Source organism: Jaculus jaculus, chromosome 16, assembly GCF_020740685.1.
Source record: "Jaculus jaculus isolate mJacJac1 chromosome 16, mJacJac1.mat.Y.cur, whole genome shotgun sequence".
NCBI lineage: Eukaryota > Metazoa > Chordata > Mammalia > Rodentia > Dipodidae > Jaculus > Jaculus jaculus.
This window is the reverse complement of record NC_059117.1, coordinates 13481866-13504443: the sequence shown is the minus strand read 5'-3', so window position 1 is coordinate 13504443 and position 22578 is coordinate 13481866. Positions and strand designations below refer to the sequence as shown.

General features: G+C 49.6%; 1 protein-coding gene across 1 annotated transcript in view; it reads left to right on the top strand.

Annotated features, from left to right (window-relative positions):
- The first annotated feature begins 49 nt into the window (after nt 1-49).
- The window catches only part of Adcy1 (adenylate cyclase 1), a 121626-nt gene continuing 99097 nt past the window's right edge, over nt 50-22578 (top strand). Inside the window, exon 1 of the mRNA XM_045135472.1 lies at nt 50-700. Coding sequence (XP_044991407.1) covers nt 50-700 — 651 coding nt within the window. The remainder of the gene's footprint in view (nt 701-22578) is intronic.

Below are 22578 nucleotides of genomic sequence, written 5' to 3'. Positions count from 1 at the left end.
GGCCGGCGAGGGGCGCGCCCGCGGCCCGCGGCCGCTGCATGGCGCTGAGATGGCGGGGGCGCCGCGCGGCCCAGGCGGCGGCGGAGGCGGCGGCGGAGGCGGCGGGGGCGAGCCCGGGGGCGCCGAGCGGGCGGCCGGGCCGGGCGGCCGGCGCGGGCTCCGGGCGTGCGGCGAGGAGTTCGCGTGCCCGGAGCTGGAGGCGCTGTTCCGCGGGTACACGCTGCGGCTGGAGCAGGCGGCCACGCTGAAGGCGCTGGCGGTGCTCAGCCTGCTGGCGGGCGCGCTGGCGCTGGCCGAGCTGCTGGGCGCGTCGGGGCCGGCGCCCGGCCTGGCCAAGGGCTCGCACCCGGTGCACTGCGTCCTGTTCCTGGCGCTGCTCGTGGTCACCAACGTCCGCTCCCTGCAGGTGCCGCAGCTGCAGCAGGTCGGGCAGCTGGCGCTGTTCTTCAGCCTCACCTTCGCGCTGCTCTGCTGTCCCTTCGCGCTGGGCGGCCCCGCCAGGGGCTCGGCGGGAGCCTTGGCCGGCGCGGCGGTCGCCGAGCAGGGCGTCTGGCAACTCCTCCTGGTCACCTTCGTGTCCTATGCCTTGCTGCCCGTGCGCAGCCTACTGGCCGTCAGCTTCGGGCTTGTGGTGGCTGCCTCGCACCTACTGGTCACGGCCACCTTGTTCCCTGCCAAGCGCCCACGCCTCTGGAGGACGGTAAGCGCCGCCACGTGCCCACCGCTGGGTTTGGAGACACACCTGCCCCGGGGAGCTGGGAGTGCCGGGAGCTTTCTTCTAGAGGGGCGGGTGTGGACACTGAGGCTCTGAGTGGAGGGCGTGTGTGTGTGTTTCAAGGTCACTCCGCGAGCCCCGGGGGACTCGGTAGGGGCTGGCACCCTGAGCTCGGACTGTCGGACTGTCTAGAGAGACAGTCCCCACCGCCCCTCTGGCTGAGCGCGTGCAGACAGGAGGCAGGTGTGGAGGGAGCGAGCGGAGGATGGGGCCAAGGTCAGGCGGCCAGCGAGCCGTCCAACGGGGCCCCTGGAGCCGGATCCTCCGCTCCGCCGGTACTCAGGCCGGCGAGACTGAAAGTGAGAGGGCGCGCGGTTCCAGACGGGCGGAGCGCGCAGCGCGCAGCGGGGACTCCTCTCCTGGCCGCCTGGAGCGCGCCTTTGGAGCTCCCTTCTCAGTGGAGTCCCTGGACAGTGGGAGGGAAAGGACTTTAGATTATGTCAGTCTCCCTGCCCACTCTATGGTGGACCGACGGCGACCTCCAAGAAGTAGGGTTTGCCAAGGTCACACCCTGGCTGGACCCTGTCGCCTCGCCCTAGGGGCGCCCAGCCGCTGGCTCCACAGCACCTGAACTTTGTTACTGTCTTTCCACCTTGGCGGCTGAAGAGACTTCTGCTTCCTGAGGCTCTTGCTCGACCCTGAAGGCTCCTGTTCCTACCAGATCACCCCACCCAAGTGGGGGGAGTGGGCTTGGAGACTTTGTTCCCAGAGGTTTGGAGTTTCCGGGGTACCAGTTTCATCAAGTCTTGGCTCGCTGGCTGAGGGAAGATTTTGTTTCTGGGTCTAGCTACATACAGTTGAGCAGGAAGAACAGCAGCGGTGGGGGGCATCTGAAAGAGGGTGGTCGTGGAAGCACTTGGGAAGAGACAAGGAACTGGTGATGGTGGAAAAGATTCCAGACTAGGAATGACTGGTGTGTGTATGTGCGATCACTGTCACACAGCTGTTCCTGCAGGGCGTAGACCTTGATGCCCAGGGAGAGCACTTGGTGCGGGATGAGGAGGGGCGCACAGCCACTGGCATATTTCTGAGCTTGTGTTGTAGAGACCCAGAGAGAGAGAGAGAGAGACTGGCATGTGCTCAGGCCCATGGGCTGGTTCTCCAGTAGATCTCTTCACTGCCTCAGCTGGGCAGCTTTCTCTGACAACCCTCGGGGGCCACTCCCACGTCCCCTTCATCTAGCTGTTTAGCCCAGGCCTCAAACTAGTCCCCAACCATCCCTGTAGCCCCAAGACAGCCCCTCACTCTGACCAGAAGGGAGGCCAGATGTCAGGGCAGTTTAGGAGTGAGGAGTGATCCCAGAGATTACTACATTTTGTGCACACCAGGGAGTCAGCAGGTGCCATAAAAGGCTTTATTACTGTCTTCATGTGAATTACTAATTTCCTATACAAATTTTAGGCATTCCTTTTAAGGTAAGATAGCAAGAGAGGGAGGAGTTTGCAAAGGTGCCTCTGCTCCTCCCAGATCCTGAAAGTAGGATTCTTAGGTGGCAGACACTTGGGTATCCGTGCTTTAGACTCCCGGGTGATGCAAGCCCTTCCCATACTGACACTCGGTTTCCTGATCCACGTGAAGGATCGGCAGGTCTGTGCAGGAATGCGGACATGAAACGTCCATCATGGAGAGGCACACATTGGAAATCTTCTGCCACCTCTAAATCGTTTCGTCCTCTCTAGAATGAACCCATTCAAATCCATACGGTGGTAGTGAGAATGACAAAAAGATGGAGACCAGTGCAGAGAAACCTATAGTGAAGGGAAGCAGGTGGCCTCCGAGGATTCTAGGCATCTGTGCAGTCTGCCCTTAAGGAACTCTGCAACTTGGTATTTGAGATGCCTGAAAGAGGTGGCCTTTGCCTTAGCAAATGTTGGGGGTTTGTGCTGCTCCTCACTGCCACCTCTCTTCAGACCTTGCTATCTCTGCCACACAGTAACCCTCTGATGGTGTGCTGCTCCTCAGCTCTGAATTCTAGGCAAGGCAGTAATCAGGAGGGCATGGGGCATGTACCCAAACGAGAGTGAAAGACTGGAATGAAGGGTGGAGGAAATTCTGCAGGGGGTGACCCCTGCTGCATATGCAGGGAGAAGCTGCTTTGGGGTGTCCTGTCTCCATGAGGGCCTCCTGGTGCTGACCCTGGTAAAACCCAGAGCCAGATGAACTTCCCAAACAGGGGAGCTGCTCCCCTTCATCTGAGACCCTCAGGCTAGAGTCTCATCAAAGACAGCCCTGTAGAAGCCCAGAGCAAACCTGCCCTTTGCACTGGGGCCAGGAGTCAAATCCTGCTGTATACATCCTAGCAAGTCCCTTTCCAGAGCCACTTCCCATCTTCAGGGGGGCTCCAACCACCTTTGTGGGGAAGCCAGGCTGTGTGTACTGGAAGTCAATGCCTTGGAGCCCTGTGGAGGACAAGGGAACTGTTGGAAGAAGAGCTGGGTGGGGCCCAGCTACTGCGTCAAGGTCCGGTCCACAGTGGCTCTATCTTGCCCAGAGCCGAGGAGGCGTGCCTCTGCTGGGAGCGTCCTCCTGTGCCACCGTGCTGTTTCCACCCTTCTAATGCAGCTTGCTTTCTATTGGCATGAGTTGGGATTCCTGTTACTATCTTTAAAGTAGCCGAGGTGCATTGCCTTCTCTGCATTCTGCATTTCAGCTTCTGCTGGTTCTTAACCATAGGCAGGATGACAGAAATCGAGGTTGTCAAGGCATTTGCATGCTCTTGTTCCCATCCACGCATCAAAGCTATCAACGCCGTGCTCTAGGCTCACATAGCTTTGGATTCATTCTCTTTCCCGCCACGTCCCTGAGGTCCTAGGGTCCAGTGATGAGCTCCCTGAGTGCACAGGCCCTGTAGGCAGAGTGGTTGAGAGGTTGACTCAGGTGGGCGTGGATGGGCAGGATGTGAGGGGCTGGGCCTCCAGCACCTAAAGGGTGCCAGCACAGTCATGTGATCTGAGCCTTAGTCGTCTCCACTGGCAATGAGAAAAGACACTCACTCCACTGTTTTGTAGGACAGACACATCCTCTGGCTACATGTGTACTCTGGGTCTGGCCAGCATTCCCAGTCCTGCATGCATGTTTGGAATCATTGATGGGGATATTACCTCTTACTATCAGTAGCTGCTCAAAACCGGTCATCTGCTAGTTGGTCCTCGGCTTGGTGAACCAGCATTGTCTGAGTGAGGTGCTGGTTGAGACACCCTGTTGAAAGCGTCCCCCCAGGACACAGGTTCCAGAAGCAGACAGTCTTGCTAGAGGGGCCCCATGACTGTGCTTGAGGTGGTGTCCCCGTGTCTTGGGCAGGCTCTTGTGCAACCTGGATTTGCAGCACAAGAGGCTATGGGCCAGGGCTCCAATGTGGACAGAAAGAACAGTGCGACTTCCCTTGATCAGAGAGACCCTGTTTCGATAGCCATGGGCTTCTGTCTTCACCCCAGGGGCTGTGCAAGGAAGAACGAAGAAGAGCCTTCACCCTGGAGGGTGTGGTGTCATTGTGTCCACGAATGTGAGGCATGCCTGTCCTTCCTCTGCTCCACATGCAAACACACATGTCCCCCATGAACTCACGCACCCACTCCTGTGCATTCACCCATACAGTTTCCATGCACCCTGCCACACTTTTACACTTCTATACTAATGTACACATGTTCACATGCAGACACTCACACTCTTACATTCCCATGTGTACAAGAGCCATAAATGAACCTACACAAACACTCAAACTTACCTTTACATTTTTTAAATTTAATCTATTTATTTGAGAGAGATTGAGAGTAAGAGGCAGAGAAAGAGGGCGGGAGAGAATGGGCACACCAGGTCCTCTAGCCCCTGCAAAAGAACTCCAGATGCATGCCCCATTTTGTGTGTCTGGCTTTATGTTGGTACTGGGGACTTGAACTTGGGTCCTTAGGCTTTGCAGGCAAGCACCTTAATCGCTGAGCCATCTCTCCAGCCCCTACTTTCACACTTCTAATGTCTACATTTGCATGCAGAGATACAAACACAAGTCAGTGCATACTTACAGATAATACATGATGCGCACACAGACACACATTCATCCCTGTGCACTCTTTTCACATTTCTGCATATGCAATCACGCATGTACACATAGGTGCACACACTACCCATGTACGTACCATGTATGTTCACAGGCACCCTTGTAAACTGTCATGTACTAACAGATGCCAAAGAGAAAGAGAGAGAGAGGTGACTTGGGAAAGGTAGCCTGGTCTCTGGCTGAGGTCCCCCTCCTGCATTGCTGTGTCCATGACCTTGGGCTACTTTAGAATGTAGACTGTAGAGTAAGGAGGCCAATTTTGGTCCTTGCCTAGATAGGTGAGATTGGCTGTATCCTTGTGGAGGGCCAAAGAATAGTGGTCACAGATAGTGACCAGGTCCAGGATTGACAGCCTCTGGTGGGAAAGGGAGTGGGTCTCCCACCACCTGACCCAGACCTAGACAGGTTTGTGTCCTGGGTCTTCTGGCGCATCCACAGCAGTAGCCCCTTCAGCATGCCCCTTTATGTCCTCTTCCTTCTCTAGGCTGCCCCCTTTAGGCCTCCCCTTCTGTGTGCCCTCCTTTAGTTGGGCTGTGGCATCCTGTGTGCTCTTATGTTAAGGAGCCCCACTGTACCCTGTTACCAAGTGTTGTGCACTAATGCCAGTCCCAGGAAGCCCTCCCCAGGGCTCCTGAATGATCTGTCTTTGGGTTGGAGGGGGCACGGCCTGCTTACAAGTCCAAGCTGGGTATTTACATTGCTTTTGAGAAGGACACACGGAGCCATGCTACCTTGCATCCTAGGGCTCGGGTCCAAGGAGAGGCTGGATACAGCACTTGGTGGCATCCTTGTATGACCATTAACATGTATGCATTCACGGGCACAGGTATGATCATGTGTGTTTGCACATGGCCAGGTGCCTGTGCATGGATGCTTGGGTATACATACATGTGCAGAATAGTTGGCCATATATGGAAGATCATAGGAGCCTGTGAGTAGGAATCTCCCTGCAGAGAGACTGAGCCTACGGATGTCGCTGGTTCAGCCTCTGAGCCCTGTAGAGGGAAAGTCTATGCCAGTAGTACACTGTGGATCTGAGCACCACCTTTTGTTTTCATTCTAGGAACACAACTGGAGTACAGGGTTTCTTTCTCTAAAGGAGATGGCCGGGCCTTCAGAAGTGGGCTGTGCCTGGGATGGTACCCATGCAGAGTGGCTGGCCTCCCTCCCCAATGTTTTGCTACTAGAGTGCCCTTTTCTTAGCAACAGGGTTCATCTGATTGCTCTCATGCCACATGCTGTGCGTGGTGCTCACCTGCAGTTTTGTTCCAGGCTTCCTGGGAGCGCCAGTGCTTTTGACAGATGGTAGGGACATTGTTGCTCACACAGTAAGCTGTGTGGGCTCGAGGCATCACATGTCAGAGTGTGAAGATGTGGGGTGTGCACCTTGAATGAGGAGCGTTGCCAGCTCACAGCACACTCTCCCCTAGCTTGGAACACCTGGCCACCTCCCCTTGTCTGGTCCTGCCTGTGCTCCCAGGCCACCTCAGTCCTGATGGGCCACTTGATTTCCTGACCCTGCAACATGCTTCTTCCATTGCTATTACCAGTAGCAGACCCAGTTTCCAGCAATCTGTATTGTATTGTGCTCTGTGGAGGACACCTCCCTCTCCCTACCTACTTACCTGTTGCTGACATCTAGCTTCTCCGTGAACTGTCACTGTGAGATACCCACTTTCCGCCTGCCTGTACTTCTGGGAGCCTTTAGTGCACCTGTGGGGTTTCTCAGCTTTACCATCTGCCCCTTGAAGCTGCGTTATCACAGCGACTGTGCGTCTGCTTGGGAAGGGAGTGGAGAGTTCAAGAAATGCCAGAAGGTTGCAGATGGGCACCAGGAGTGAGACAGCCTACTTCAGGACAGTCTGTGCCTGCTGCGTAAATGGGCTGTGAGCGTTCTTCCTGGTCACTGTGGTGTGCTGTGCACCAAGCCAGGTGCTAAGACCCTCCTCTCAGGCTTGACTGCGCGCGTGCTGTGCCGCGACCCCACCCCTCGCGGGAGAAGTGCGCCTGGTAGAGGACTTGTTGCTTCTGAAGCAACATGGCCTCTGAAAGGGACTGGCAAACTTACTCCTTGAACTTTTTACCACCCCAGTGCTGTGTGCCTGTTGTGAATGATTGAGTGAGCCTGTACCTGGGACTCATTTATTAAGATTTTGAAATATCTTTGATATTTAATTTTTAAAAAAACATACATCACAAGATTTTCCTGAGCACTGTTCGTGGTGCGATGGCTGAACCAGGTCTCATCCAAAGATGAGAAATGGATGGAATTCTGATAGCTTGGCCAGTGATGCGGTTTCATTTTGGCTCCTGCTGATGTCCACGTACTTCGAGGGATTAGAGAAGCAGAGACATCCCAGGTGCTGTGGACAGAGGCCGAGCCAGCATGAAGTGGGGCTGTCAGAGGCTCCAGTGGGCAAGCTTGAGCCTGAAGGGAACATTCTCTGGGAGATTCAGCTGGCCGCTGTGTTACTCATTGATCCCCTGAGCAGGGGTGTGTCAGCCTGTGTGGGAAGCTGCTTGTCCTTGGTGGGAATTATCCCTGGAGTGTTTAACCACTCAGGGCTTCACATTATCTCCTGGCATCCTCCCTTTCATTCCTAATGGTCCTGGGGACTGTGTGTTAGTCACTCTTACCTCTCTTGTCATATGAAGATGTGCTGTGCGTGATCTGAGAGGCGAGGATGTATCTTGGTTGGAGAGGGACTCCGTGTAGAGCATGTAGTTAGTGAACCTCTGGGTGGAACCCTAATCCTCGGCCTCCAGGTGCAAAGAGTTATATGCCAAGGTCATTCTTTGCAGGTCCTCGTGGCAATCTAGATCTGAAGACTGTGGCTCTTTGAAACTTTGAACCTCTTTGGAACCTGATGACAGAAATTCAAGGAGAACTATAACATTTTTGTTTTTATTTTATTTGCAAGGAGAGAGAGAGAGAGAGAGAGGGAGGGGGGAGGGAGGGAGGGAGGGAGGGAGGGGGGAGGGAGGGAGAGAGAGAATAGGGGTGTACCAGGCCTTCTAGTCACTGCAAATGAACTCCAGATGCATGCACCATTTTGTGCATCTGGCTTTACATGGGTACTGGGGATTCAAGCTCAGGCCCTTAGGTTTTGCAGCCAGCCAAGCACCTTAACTGCTGAGGCCATCTCTCGAGCGCACACATTCTTGTTTTTATTTTAATCGTGGAAAAGTCAAATACCTAGAAGTAGAGAGACTGACATGGTGGTCTCCTGAGTGTCATTACTAGCTCCAGGAAGTAAGGAGCAGGTATTCTGCTGGTCCTCTTTCCCACGATACTAATTCAGACACATTGATTATTTCAGAAATAGAGAACTAGAGAGCAGTTACATTATTTTTAAAACACACTTGCATGCAGTGTTGAAAGAGCATCCAGGGTTGGAAGAGTGACATTATTATTCCTGCCCAGCTGTTGGTGGACACCCACATGCAGGATGGGCAGAGTCTGGCTTAAATGCCTAAGATGGAGGCTGCGAGGCTGACCTTACCCATCAGGTACCCAGGGGGCTGTGTGAAGCCAATGACAGCCTGTGGATTTGCTACAGATGTCCCTTGTGCTGAGTGGAGCATTGTGTAGGGTTGGGTCATCTGTTCTACAAAAGTGGCAAAACTGCTATAAACTAACATGAGAAAGGCCTTCCAAGAGCAGGGACTTACATCTGCACACCCTGTGAGAGATGACTTCCCAGAGGGCCCTGCTTCTATGCACCCTGTGAGAGATGATTCCCAGAGAGGACCCTACATCTTCGCACCCTGTGAGAGATGACTTCCCAGAGGGACCTGCTTCTATGCACCCTGTGAGAGATGATTCCCAGAGAGGACCCTACATCTTCGCACCCTGTGAGAGATGATTCCCAGAGAGGACCCTGCATCTACGCACCCATCTAGCAGAAGTCATTTTGCTGGTAGCATGCAGTGTTTTTCCATCCCCACAAACAGTTTCAGTGCTTCCCAGACTCAATACCTAGTACATAAATGGTCCAGGCAGCCAGAGGCTGGCATCGGGAGCAAGTTCAATGGACAGTTTTGTGTACTACACAGGACTGAGTATAAGTTAGTGTACTATAGGATGGCAAAGGACCACCCATCCCCAGGCAGGGTCTGGAGGTCTGGAGAAGTAAAAGCCTCCAGGCCAAAGCTGCAATGAATGGTCCCAAGAATGTGAGCAGACATGTCTCTGTGCACTGTGTCCTGTTCAGGGGACAGAGGAGAGATGAGACCCATGCTGGGGCTCTAGGGCTGCTTTCAGAGTGTGGGATTACAGGAGTGTCTCTTGCAGGGACAGCAGTCTGGCATAGCTCTGCTGGGCAATGAGAGTGGAGAAAGCTGGGTGGCCTGGAGCCCTCGGGTACAAGAATTAATAAAAGTGAGTGGGGAGAGACGGAGGTCGGGGGACTTAGATGTGGCACAGGGGAGAAGGATCAAGTTCCCTGGAGGGTGGATGATGATGTGTGATTGGAATAGGCCGTTTCTTCAGGACGGTGAGACACATGGGCATGGGGGAGTGGCCAGAGACAGGGCTTTCCAAGTGTGAGTATAGTGATCTCCAGAGTGACTGTCCACTTGCCGTCGACAAGTGATGATGTTCTCATGGTTTTCTGGTGTGCTGGCTTTTCAGCAGGGCGCTCTTAAAAAGAGGTGTTCTCTTCCGAACATCGGTCGAGGTGACTTACCAGGGCTAAGCTGCTCTCAGAGTCTGGTGAGGGGTGCTGCTTGGCATCTCTGCTCCGAAGACCTCTCCTGTCTTCCTTGTCCATGCTCTGCTGTGTGGAAGGAGTGCCGTGTCTGTCCCTCACTTGCAGAGTGGGAGGCTTACTTTGTGGGGCATCGAGTGGTGTGAGTGACTCGAATGCTGCCAGAGTTTGCTCATCCTGTAGTGTAACGCGTGTTTTCTCTGTCACTGATGTCAGTGCAGCTCTGCAGGCTGACTCTACACCTGGGTTGTTCTCCGATGCCATGCCATTTTGTTTGTTGCTTACAACATCCCAGTCTTGTCCCTTGGAGCTCTTTCATCTGCTCCTTTGTCCTCTAACAAGCCCCATCTCTCTCGGTATGTGATACTCTCCCCGTGTGTGTATGTGTGTGTGTGTGTGTGTGTGTGTGTGTGTGTGTGTGTGTGTGTTCATGTGAGGGCAGGTAGGTGAGTGTGGAGGCTAGAGGTCAACCTTGGATCCTCTTTGGGAGCATCCTCCACCTTGTTTGACACAGGGTCTCTCACTGTCGTGGAGCCTCCCAACCAGGCTGGACTGGCTGCCCAGCAAGCCCCAGGAAGTTGGCCTTTCTTTGCATTTTTAGTGTTGGGATTACAAGCTATGGCCATTTTTTTTAAAAAAAGATCTCTTTCTCCCCCCCCCCCTTTTTTTTTTCTGAGGTAGGGTCTCACGCTAGCTCAGGCTGACCTGGAACTCACTATGTAGTCTCAGGGTGGCCTTGAACTCTCAGCGATTCTCTTACCTCTGCCTCCAAAGTGCTGGGATGAAAGGTGTGCACCACCATGCCCAGCCACAAAGATCTTTTTATTGATTTATTTGAGAGAGAGGGAGAGAGAGGGAGGGAGAGAGGGTGAGAGAAAAAGAGAGAGAACGTACCACATACCAGGGCCTCTTGCTACTGCAAAAGCACTCCAGATGCATGCACCCCTTTGTGCATCTGACTTTATGTGGGTTCTGGGTAATCGGGCTTTGCAAGCAAGTTCTTTTAGCTGTTGAGCCGTCTCCCAGCCGTACACCCAGCTATTTTACATGGATTTTGAGGCTCAAACTAAGATCCTCATGCTTACAAGTCACACACTTTACTGGCTGAACTCTCCCTAACACCTGGGTGTGATGTTTTTCAAAAGCCTTTTTCTTCCTTGTGGCACCACCGGATGCTTCAGGCTTGTCATACGGCCTCTGTTTCAGCCTGAAGATCAGTGCTTTTGTCCATGGAGCCAGGACATTTGTTTGTGAAACAGGTTTTTGCTATGTAGTCCAGGCTGGCCTTGAACTCACCATCCTCACCAGCCTCCACCCTCCTGAGTGCTAGGATTATAGGCATGTGTCACCACACCTGACCCTGGATCCCTTTCTTACAGGTTCATATTAGAGATCACAGTCTGGGCCCTACATATCCTTGTTTCTCCTGGGGTACCTTTGCTTCTGCCAGCAGACCTAGAAAATTCATGCAGATGCACATTTCTGTCAGTATGTGTACACATGCCCTTCCATTTCTGAATCAAGCTGAACATAAGTTCAACCCAATGCCTCTGACTTTGGCTTGTTACTCCACGGACCACCTTAACCCTCTGCCTCATCAGCCCCTCCTACATAAAGACACTGGCTCCTGGGATGTTTTGAGCATATGGAAATGGTGCTAATGGCCCCTCTCCTAGAACCTGCTGCGGGTTTGGCCTTGGCAAAGCCTGCTTCCCTGAGAGGGCCTCTTCTGTCAGCTTCAGCTGGCCAGGCAGAGCCCATGCAGGCCTCTGAGCGTGATCTGCAGGGGGCTGGTCTGCAGTGTCTGATGCCAGCTTGTCCTGCCTCCCGGTGAGCACATGACTGACGCTTTGCAGCTTATCTAATTTCTGTGAGTCATGAGCATTGGTCCAGATGCTGGGTTTGTCCCCATCACGGGGGAATCATCTGGGTGGGTCTTGGGACAGCTTCATGGGATGGTGTGGGCATCTCATTGATTGAAGAACCCTGTCTTCTCCTCTGATTAGTGTGTGTGCCTGTAGAATGGGATCAGTGGCACGGGGTGGGCTGGGGTGGGGTGATGCAGGACGGGATGTGCAGTTCTTGGTGCCGCCTCTGTCCCCACAGGCCCTGCCAGCAGAGGAGCTCTGCTGCACATTGAGCCTCTGTTTGGCTGAGTGGAGATCATGAGGAATGTCTGACTTGAGTGTAGTCCTGGGGGTCCACACAGCTTCCTCCACACGTGGGGAAAAGGTATTTGTGTGGGGTGTGCTTACCTGTGATGGTGAGATGGTGGCTCTCTCCAGATGCACAGGGGCAGTTGAGTAGCCTTGGCCACTGCACCCACTCTTAACACCTCCATTCCTGAAGCTGGTATGTAGAGCCCATGGTGAAAGACTCGGAACTTAAAAGGACGCGGAAGGAGGAAACTAGGGGTTGGAGAGATGGCTTGGTGGTTAGCACACTTGCTTGTGAAGCCTAAGGATGCATTCCCCCCTCGTAAATCAATAAATAAAATACAACAAAGAAGGAGGAAACTATACCTGAAGAGGGGAAAAGGAATGGTTTAGGAGGATGACACTGTGGCTGGGATGAAGGCCACAGAGGGTCTGTAGACCAAGAGCAGGCCCTGGGCCACTCGGCATGCTTGGTCCGGGGCTGCCAGGTGGCCAGTGAGGGCAGTGGTAGTAAGCAGGCTGCCTGGGGCAGCATGGGAGCCAGGCCTCTCCCTGTACACCTGCAGTCCTGAGCCACCTCGTCTGTTGTTAATGAGCGGGTGCTCTGCCACATTGTCAGCTCCTTGTGCTGGGTGGCGTGCTCTTCGGGTCCAGGGGCCCCTCTGGCCATGATTCAGAAGGCCTCATGGGAAGAACTGACAACTACTGCCTCTTCCGACTGCCACAGGCACCATGTTTGTATCAGTTCATGCATTTGGTACATGAAGAAGCTCTGACCAGTGAACTATGGGACTTTAGTGCCGAGTGGGAAAGGCCTGGGCAGGGGATGGGCACTTGGCAGATGTCATCCAGGCCTCCTGAGGTGTTAATTCCCCAGCAAGACTTTTTCCACTTATCTACTCCACAGGTTTTTTGTGCAGGCATGCACACTTCACAGGAAATGGTCTGTTTGACCCACTGAGCTCTTCGGTGGTGATAATGCCTTAAGACATCCTAAGGGTAGGTGGGTGCACTCCATTCTAGGGAGGGCAGAATTGTAACTAGCAGGAGTAGAGAGAGAAGCTGCTTACCTATGAGTGGGGGGTACTAGGCAGCCAGGGGGCTCACTGGGCACTACTATGCTATGTCGAGATGGGAGGATCAGCAGCCCCTGTCCACAACCCATGTAGAAGGGCTCTAATGCACACAGACAGAATGGGAAGGCCCACGAGGCCTGGTCAGTTATCCTCAAAAATGAATGCACCAGCTGTCCTTCCCCCTAGACTCTCTTTCTCACTGACTGTTGTTTATATACTCCAACCTCCAGGGGGACACCATGACACTGTGGGAGAAAGGAAGTGAGGATATGGACATGACTCAGAAAGGAGGCTTTAATTGTAGTCACTGCCTTAAGGGGTGGGGTGGCCTGTCTTCCCCTTAGAGGGTGGGTGGTGGTATCCTGTATAGGCCCTTCTTTGGGGCTCTCCAGCATAGCTGATGGCATGGCTCCTTAGTCTGCCTCTGCCTCTGGCCCATTCCAGAACTCCTTGGTGATCTCCCATCAGCGCTCATACGCCTCAGTAGTGTGCTACATCGTCCTGAGAGGCACTGCTGCCCTGCAGGCCCACTAGTCTGGCTTCCCTGCCCTCAGCATTGATCTTATCCTGTAATGGTAAGGGGAAGGGGAGGCTATGCCATCCTCCTAGTGATCTTCCTGTTGGTCCTGTCATTCAACCCTGTACGTTTGGGTCCCCTGGGGTCTCCTGTGTCCTGTCAGCCACCAGACACAGAGACTTAGCTGTAGCCTCTCAGGCTTGTAGTTCCATTCCTATGGTTGGAACCTGTATTCTTGTGACTTCACAGGGTTTCGTGGACAGTGGCAGGCCTTGCCCAGAGTTCAGCGAATGCCAAGAGTCGCCTGCTTGGCCCTTGTGCTGAGGCTGCTGTGAGGCCTCTACCCTCGCGCACCACCTTCAGTGGTCTCCCCACTGGCTGGGGCAGGTTGTGGGGCTTGTTGTCTTTGCTGTCTGTATCCACGTTCTTCCACCTTCTACCTCTTGACTGTGACCCACATTTTCTCACAGACCTTGCAGCCCTACTAGCCTGAACAACCACCCACTACACTTAATTTATTTCCCCGTGGTTGAGTTACTTACCTGACAGCTCCTCGGGGTTGGAAGTTATGGCAGTGCCCTTGCTATAGCCTGTACCACTGAGCATGTTGGTCCAGCGAACCTTTCAGTGGCTGAGAATGCATCAAGAGAACACAGCACCTGGGCTGGAGGGATGGCTTAGCGGTTAAGGTGTTTGCCTGCAAAGCCAAAGGACCCAGGTTTGATTCCTCAGGACCCACATAAGCCAGATGCACAAGGGGGCGCACACATCTGGAGTTGTTTGCAGTGGCTGGAGGCCCTGGCATGCCCATTCTCTCTCCTTCCCTCTTTCTCTATCAAATAAATAATAAGATATTTTTAAAAAGAGAGAGAACACAGCACCCAGTGGTGTTGGGCAAGAGTGTAGCTGTTTTCTTAGGATATGAGCAAGGACACACTTATTCTTGTCCTTAGTGAACTCCAAGATGTATTCTTCAGTGCAGTGGAGATTTGGTTCCTCTCTGGTTTTGCATTTATCATTAAAGAGGCATTGAAGGCAGTACCTGGATGGACCCAGGCAGCTGATATGGATAAGCTCAGAGGAACATCAAGTGTGGGTCCAGGCAAGGCCAAGGACTCAGGAAGAATGTGATACAGGCTGGCGTTTACTATTGCTCTGTGAACAGGATGCCCCCTGGGTAAAAGATTCAAACCTGCACTGAGGTTGGCAAGAGGCTGTGTGGACCCCATCTGCAAGGCTGCTGAGGACAGCAGGCAGGCTGACTTACTGAAAGAACTTGGCAAAGGGTGTCCTTGTACTAAGAGAGGAGGCTTGCCCTGGAAACAACTACAAGTATGCTAAGGGCATAATCAGAAATCTTTGAGAGGCTGGGGAAATGGCTTAGCCGTTAAGGTGTTTGCCTGTGAAGCCTAAGGACCCTGGTTTGATTCCCCAGGATCCACGTAAGCCAGATGCACAAAGGGGTGCATGCGTCTAGAGTTTGCAATGGCTAGAGGCCCTGGTGTGCCCATTCTCCCTTTCTCTGTCTAACTGCCTCTTTCTATCACATAAATAAAATATTAAAAGAAACACCTTTGAGGACCTTATTTTACAAGGGACACAAATACTAGAAAGCGCCAAGACTTGTCACAGAAAGAGCATGAGCATAGGAAAGACACAGATCTCATGCAATACGATCTTAAGGTAGCTAACATGCATCCAGTACATCCTGTGTAACAGAGATTTGGGGTTCAGGGAAAGTCCTTGAACTCTGAACCCTGGGTTTTTATCTGTTTTAAGCAAATAACTGAAATAAATGTACTAAGAAGGGTAGGTTATAAACTATTACATTTATGCAGAGGAGCAAAGGAGAGTCCATGAACCAAGGAAAAGGAGCTGATGCACCCACGTGGTCCAAGAGCCCATGTGGGAGGTGAGCATGGGCCTGGGGAGATACGTGAAAGGGATTTTCTAAAAAGGCTTGCACTTAATAAAAGTAAAAGACCATAAAAACAATAGAAAAAGGATATCTTTTCCCACTCTGGCACTCAGGCCATCAGAATGGGAAGGACATGGTCTTAACAGCACTGGGACCCCCAAGATTCAGGTGTGGAAAGATGGACAACTAAGAAGCCAGCAAAAGATTGAGAGGGTGCCACCCCCACTGTAAGTCTCTATTTATTGGCCTAGAGGATGTATCCAGAAGCAGTTGGCACACCTGAGTAGAGCAAGAGAGCCTCCTGGCCTGGGCTCAGGAAGAGTAGTGTGTGTGTGTGGGGGGGGGCAGAGGGAGAAAGAATGGTAGAGAGCCGATTGGTCTGGCCTCATAAAGGGGATCCACACGCCTGGGTAAGGTGCAAGAGAGAGAGAGAGAAAGCTGATTGGATGAAATTGTGAGCCTTTCCTTCACCGACTGCCTCGCAAAGCTACCTAACTCCTTCCCTCTCACGAACATGCTCACTGCCGTCTGCATGGGAAAAGTTGGGTTGAAATTCTGTCCATCCCGTGATGTCTCTCAGTAAAAAGTACCAAAAGAAATGGGGCTGGAGAGATGGCTTAATGGTTAAGCACTTGCCTGTGAAGCCTAAGGACCCTGGTTCGAGGCTCAATTCTCCAGGACCCATGTTAGCCAGATGCACAAGGGGGCGCATGGGTCTGGAGTTCGTTCGCAGTGGCTGGAGGCCCTGGCATGCCCATTCTCTCTCTCTCTATCTGCTTCTTCCTCTCTCTGTCTGTCACTCTCAAATAAATAAATAAAAATAAACAAAAAATTTAAAAAGTTACTATTGTTCAGGGAGTCAGATGATCATGTGAGATCTTCCAGTAATGTGATGTTTAGGGTCACAATGGCATAAAAAAGTTCACAGTGAGATGGTTGGGATCATAGGGGTAAGTTCAGGGTCACATGGAAAGGTCAGGGTCACAGTGACATGCTCAGGATCATAATGAGATGTTCAGTCACAGATGAAAGGGTCCCCATGAGATGCTTAAGGTTACAGTGGGAGGAAGATGTCTCAGTAAAATGAAAATGTCACAGTGAGATACTCAGAAAGTTTCAGGTCTGATGTTAAGGTCTTTGATGGAGTCAATTCTTGTACATGGATAGTGATAAGGATCTACTTTTGTTCTTCTATCTACACACACACACACACACACACACATTTCTTCTCTCTGGAGAGAGATCCAGTTTTACCAGCACCATTTGGTAAAGTTGCTCTCTTTTTGCCAATAAATATTTTTAGCATTTTTATCAAAAATCAAATGGCTGTAGCTGCCTGGGGTTATATCTGGGTCTTCTGTTTAGTTGATTCGCATACTTCTTTTTATGCCAGTACCATGCTGTTTTTGTAACTGTGGCTCTATAGTGCATCTCAAAATGAGGTATTGTGATACATCCAGCATTAAAATTGTTGTCCAGGATTGCTTTGGTTAGTTGAAGTTTTTGTGCTTACAAATGAATTTTAGGACTTTTTTTTTTTTAATTTCAGTGAAGAATAGCATTGGAACTTTGGTGGTGATTGCATTAAATGTGTAAATTGCTTTGGTGAGGACAGCCATTTTCACAATATTGATTCTTCCAGTCCATGAACATGGGATGCCTTTCCATTATCCCAGTGTCTTCTTCGATACTTTCTTGAGTGTTTTGAAGTTTTCACTGTCGAGAGCCTTCTCTTCCTTGGTTAGGTTTATTCCAACATGTTTGTTTTGTTGAGGCAATTGTGAATGGAGTGATTTCCTGGTTTCCTCCTCAGCATGGTTGTTATTGTATGTAGGAAGGCCACTGAATTTTGTGTGTCAGTTTTGTATCCTAGTATTTTGCTACAAGTGTTTATCAGCTCTGATTGTTTTCTGGTAGTGTATTTAGGATCCTTTACATACCATATGTCATCTGCAAATTAAGAGAATTTGACTTCTTATTTTCGTGATTTTGTCCTTTTTACTTGTGTAACTTTTCTTAATGCTATATCTAACACTTCTAGTACTATACTAAATAAAAGTGGAGAAAGTGGGCACCCTTTGTCTTGTGACTGATTTTAGTGGAAATGCTTCTAGTATTTCCCCATTTAGTATGAAGTTGGCTATAGGCTTGTCATGTAGCCTTCATATGTTGAGATACATCCTTCAGTTCTCAGTTTCTTTAGGGCCTTTATTATGAAGGGTTGTTGGATTTTGTCAAATTTCTTTTCTTCTTTCATTGATAGGATCATGTGATTTTATGTCCTTGAGTCCAATCATATGGCATATTACATTGATTAACTTGCACATTTTGAACTGCCCCTGTGTCTCTGGAGTAAACCCCACTTTATCAGGGTGAATGATCTCTTTGTAATCCTTCCTGGTCCCTTGTTGGGTGTGACAGAGATGACTCATCCTGTGCTAGGCACTTGGCATTCTATTCTTGTCTCTGATGGGTCTCGGGTTTCCCCAGTATTTGCTGTCATATGTAATAGCAGGTTCTCATAACAAGGAACGAGACTAATATTGATCAAAGGGGATAAACATATATGATGGATATTACTTCTTTATTTAGCTAGAGAACAGTGGAAGCTTCCCCTAGGGTCTGTGACCTTCTAAGCCACAGGCTTCTGACTTGTTTCTCAGTACCAGATGTGAATTCCCTCCCACTGAGTGGTTGTTTTATCCAATCAGAGAGCAGTTTATTACTCTATCTGCTGCTATTTTGCTGGTGGATACATGATGCTTGGCTAGTTGGTTTTGTAGCTGCAGAATTCACTGCTTGTTAACACAGTTGGTGACTTTTAATCCCAGCAGCTGGCATAGTACTTTCCAGCACTACGACAGCTAGCCTGCGGGCAGCTGGCTTCTATCTCCATTCCAGCTTGATTTCAATGTCTTGCACCTGCAACCTGTATTGTCATCAATAGTAGGGCCTTAACATCTAGTTCTGGTGGGTATCCAAGTGCTTTGGCAATGACCTGCATTGTTTTGGGGGCCTCATGGGATTCCGTGACCAACAAGTCACCACAGGAGGGGGAATGTTGACCCAATTCTGGCCCTAGGATTTACCAGCAGCAGCCTATGGGTATAGGGTAAAGCCTTTTCCAACCCAGCAGGGTCCTCTATCTCCACCTTTCTATCTTTTTATGAGCGTTGCATCTTCTAATTAGATAGTAAGACACTGGTTTCTGTAGTGCTAATTCTCACCATCTTCAGTGTTGTAAATCCTCCCTCTCTGTGCCCTGTGCCCCTCTGGACCCGTTCACCCTCTGTATTCTGTCCCTCCACTTGCCTGTCTACTATCCCCTCTAATTCCTCTTCAAGCCCCATTCTAGATTCCTGACCAGCTTATGCTTATGCTTTCTACAATTTATAAACAAACCAAGCTGTTCCAAGTTAGAGTCTACATATGAGAGAGCCTGTGTGGCATTTGTCTCTTTGTGCCAGTGTAATCTCAGTTAGTATATATATTTTTCAAATCCATCCATCTTCCAGCAAATTATATAATTTGAGTTTTTCCTTAACTCTGAACAGAACTTCGCTGTGTATATGAGCCACACCTTCATTATTCATTCATCAGCTGATGGGCATCTGGGCTGATTCCATTTCCTAGCTATTGTCAATACGGCAGCAACAAACAGGGTTGGGCAAGTAACTCTGTGGTAAAGTCTAGATTCTTTAGGGTACGTGCTCAGGAGTGGTATAACGGGTCAAATGGCGGATCTATTTTTAGATTTTTAAAAAGAAGTCTCCAAGCTGATCTACACTGGTTGGCTATACAAATTTATCCTCCTACCAATAGTGGATGAGGGTCTCTCTTCTCCACTCCATTACCAGCATTTGTTGCCATTTGATTTCTTGATGATAGCCATTCTGACCAGACGAAGGTGAAATCTCAAAGTAGTTTTAATTTGCATTTCCCTGATGACTAAAGATGCTGAACATCTTTTTAGGTGTGATTTAGCCATTTGTATTTCTTTTTTTCAGAACTCTCTGTTCAGTTCCCTGTCCCATTTTGTGAGTGGATTGATTTATATTTTTATTGCTTAGCTTCTTGAGTTCTCTGTATATTCTAAATATTAAAGCTCTGTCAGGTGTATAGCTGACAAAGATTGTCTCCCATTCTGTATGTGTGCTTAGCTGTACAATAGCTTTTAGTTTCATGAGATCCCAGTTGTTGTCTCTCTGAGCTACTGGGGTCTCATTCCCAAAGTCTGTCCTTGTGCCTATATACTGGTGTGTTTTCCCTAGTGGTTCCTCTTACCATTTCACTTTTGGGTCTTATGTTGAGGTCACTGATCCATTTGGAGTTAATTTTTGTGCAGGATGAGAGAAGAGGGTTCAGAGTCAACCTTCCACATATTATTATCCACTTTCTCCAGCACCATATGTTGAAAATACTGTCTTTCTCCAGTTTTTTTTTTTCTTTTTTGTCAAAGATCAGGTGGCTGCAGTTACTAGAACTTACACCTGGATATTCTATGATATTCCATTGATCTATTTTTTTTTTTTTGTGCCAGTACCATTCTGACTCATTACTATGACATTGTAGTATATCTTGAAATCAGGTATGGTGATATCACCAGCATTGCTCTTTTTTAATAATATTATTATTATTACATTAATTATAGCAGGTTATTCTCTTTTATTACCCCCTCACTCCAGTTAACCTGGAGACCTTTCTCTGTGGGGTTATGATATTCATTGTGGGGTCATGAAGGCCTCAGTCAGTCCCTGTGAAGTAGCTGGGAACCATGCCTTGGGATATTCCTACCTACTCTATGGCTCTTAAAATCTTTCTGCCCCTCTTCTGCAATGTTCCCTGAGTCATGGCAGGCCTGTTGGCAGGTCTGATTTAGTGTTGAATTCTCTGCAGCCTCTGAATCTCTGTTTTGGTAGGTTCTTATTGATCACTGTGTTTGTCATCATCAACCTGGGACTGGTTGTCAGTCTAATAGTAAGAGCAGTGTTCATGTCTCTTCCCCTGAAATTTTTCCTGAGCCATGGCAGATGTGGTAGAGGTGGCACATCTCATGGTGAGCAGTCAGCTAACTTCTTATCTTGTTGATGGGTTTTGGTTCTCCTCTGTTTTCTCTGCCATCTGTAAACAAAGCAGATTCTCCAAACAAGAGTGAGAACAGCTTGTAATAAAGGATAGTATGCAAATTTGACAGGTGTTTGTGTGTGTGTGTGTGTGTGTGTGTGTGCGTGCGTGTGCGTGTGCAAGTCTACTCCAGAGAGCAGTGGGAGATCCTCGCTGAAGTCTATAAGTTTTCTGACAATGGGATTCTGACTTGGTTTCCAGCCCCAGATATGAGTTCTCTCTCACTGAATGGGCCTCATGTCCAATCAGAGAACAGTTGGTTACCTGCAAAGGCTGTGTGCCACTATTGCACAAGTGTGCACTTCTTGACCAGTTGGTTGATTTCATAGTCTGTAGGGTCTCCTGCTTATTCATGTTGGTGACCATTTCTTCCAGCAGCTCCATAGGGTTTTCCAGCACTATGAGGGCTTAGTCAGGTGGGAGCAAATTTCCCTTTTGGTTCCAGCATGATATTCTCATGTCCTGCCTGTGACTACAGCCAGTGGCATCTTCAGCAACACGATCTTACCTTTTAGCTCTGGCTGGCAATCAAGTGTTTTTGGCAATTATTTTGGAGACCTCATGGGTCTTCTTGGCCTACAGCTCACCATGGGTGGCGGGGGGGTGTGTGGTAATCCAATTCTAGGCCTGGAGATTTACCAGCCAGAGTCCATGGTTTTAAAGTTAAGTTTTTCTAACTTCTGTCTGGACTGCCCCCCCTTTATTGGTGGTTATATCTTGTAGAATGTTAGCCAGAATAAGGGTTTCTATGGAACTGATTCATGTTGTCTCAACTTCTGTGTAGTTCCCTCTTCACCCTCCCAACCTCACTCTAAGCTCCCCCAACCTCCGATGTCTGTCCCTCCCCCAACGCGTCGGTAACTCCTCTTCTCCTCTCTCCTGGTCTCATTATAGTTTTGTGCCCATATTCCTGTTGCTTACCACCATTTTCACTCATCTCCGATTGATCCCAGTTAGGAACCACAGGTGAGAGAGGACAGGCAATGTTTGTCTTTCTGTGCCTGTGTGACCTTGCTTAGAATGATTTGTTCCAACTTCATCCATTTTCTGCAAATTTCATTATTTCATTTTTACTTATTGCTGAGTATAATTCCATTGTGTGTATACGTACCACATCTTCATTATCCATTCATCAGTTGATGGGCATCTGGGCTGATTCTAGTTCCTAGCTATTGTGAAAAGAGCAGCAACAAATATGGCTGAGTAAGTATCTGTATTGTCTAGTAAATTTTGCTTCATAAAAATAGGTGTCCTGGGGCTGGAGAGGTGTCTTAGCAGTTAAGCACTTGCCTGTGAAGCCTAAGGACCCATTTCGAGGCTCAATTCCCCAGGACCCACGTTAGCCAGATGCACAAGGGGGCACACACGTCTGGAGTTCGTTTGCAGTGCTGGAGGCCCTGGCGTGCCCATTCTCTCTATCTGTCTCTTTCTCTCTCAAATAAGTAAATAAAAATAAAAAATTAAAAAAAAATAGGTGTCCTGTGGATGGTCCATATAAGTTTATGATTATAATATCTTCTTGTTGAATTATTCCTTTAATAAGTATGAAGTGGCCTTCTTTATCTGTTTTGATTACTTTTTGTTTAAAGTAAATTTTGTCAGAAATCAGTACAGATAATCCTGCTTGTTTCATGTTTCTGTTTGCTTGAAGTATCTTTTTCCATCCTTTCCCCCTAAGGTAGTATTTGTCTTTAATTGTGAGGCAGGCTCCAGACATGTGTGCCCCCTTGTGTGCATGTGCGACATTGTGCACTTATATCACTTGTGCATCTGGCTATGTGGGACCTGGAGATTTGAACATGGGTCCTTAGGCTTCTCAGGCCAGCACCTTAACCGCTAAGCCATCTCTCCAGCCCTTCCTGTGTCTTTTGATTGGAGAGTTGGGCCCATTAATGTTCAGAGTTATATTGTGATGTGTGAGTTAATCCCTGTTATTTTGAAGGTTTTGTGGAGTTTGTTTTGGGGTTTGTCTACTTTGTGTGTCTATTCTGGTTCTGACTGTGTCTCTTCTCCCATCCTGTGCATGTTGGGTCATCTCCTCCTGAGTGTGGAGAATTCCTTATTCTCTGTGGGGGTGGCTTGGTGTTCATGAAATTGTAAAGCTTGTCTCTAGTGTGAAAGTTTTTTCTTTCACTTTCTATTATGAAAGATAATTTTGTTAGGTATAGTATTTTGGGTTGGAAGCCATGGTCTTTCAGCTTTTGAAGGACCCTGTTCCAAGCTCTTTGGCTTCAAGAGTTTCTGTTGAA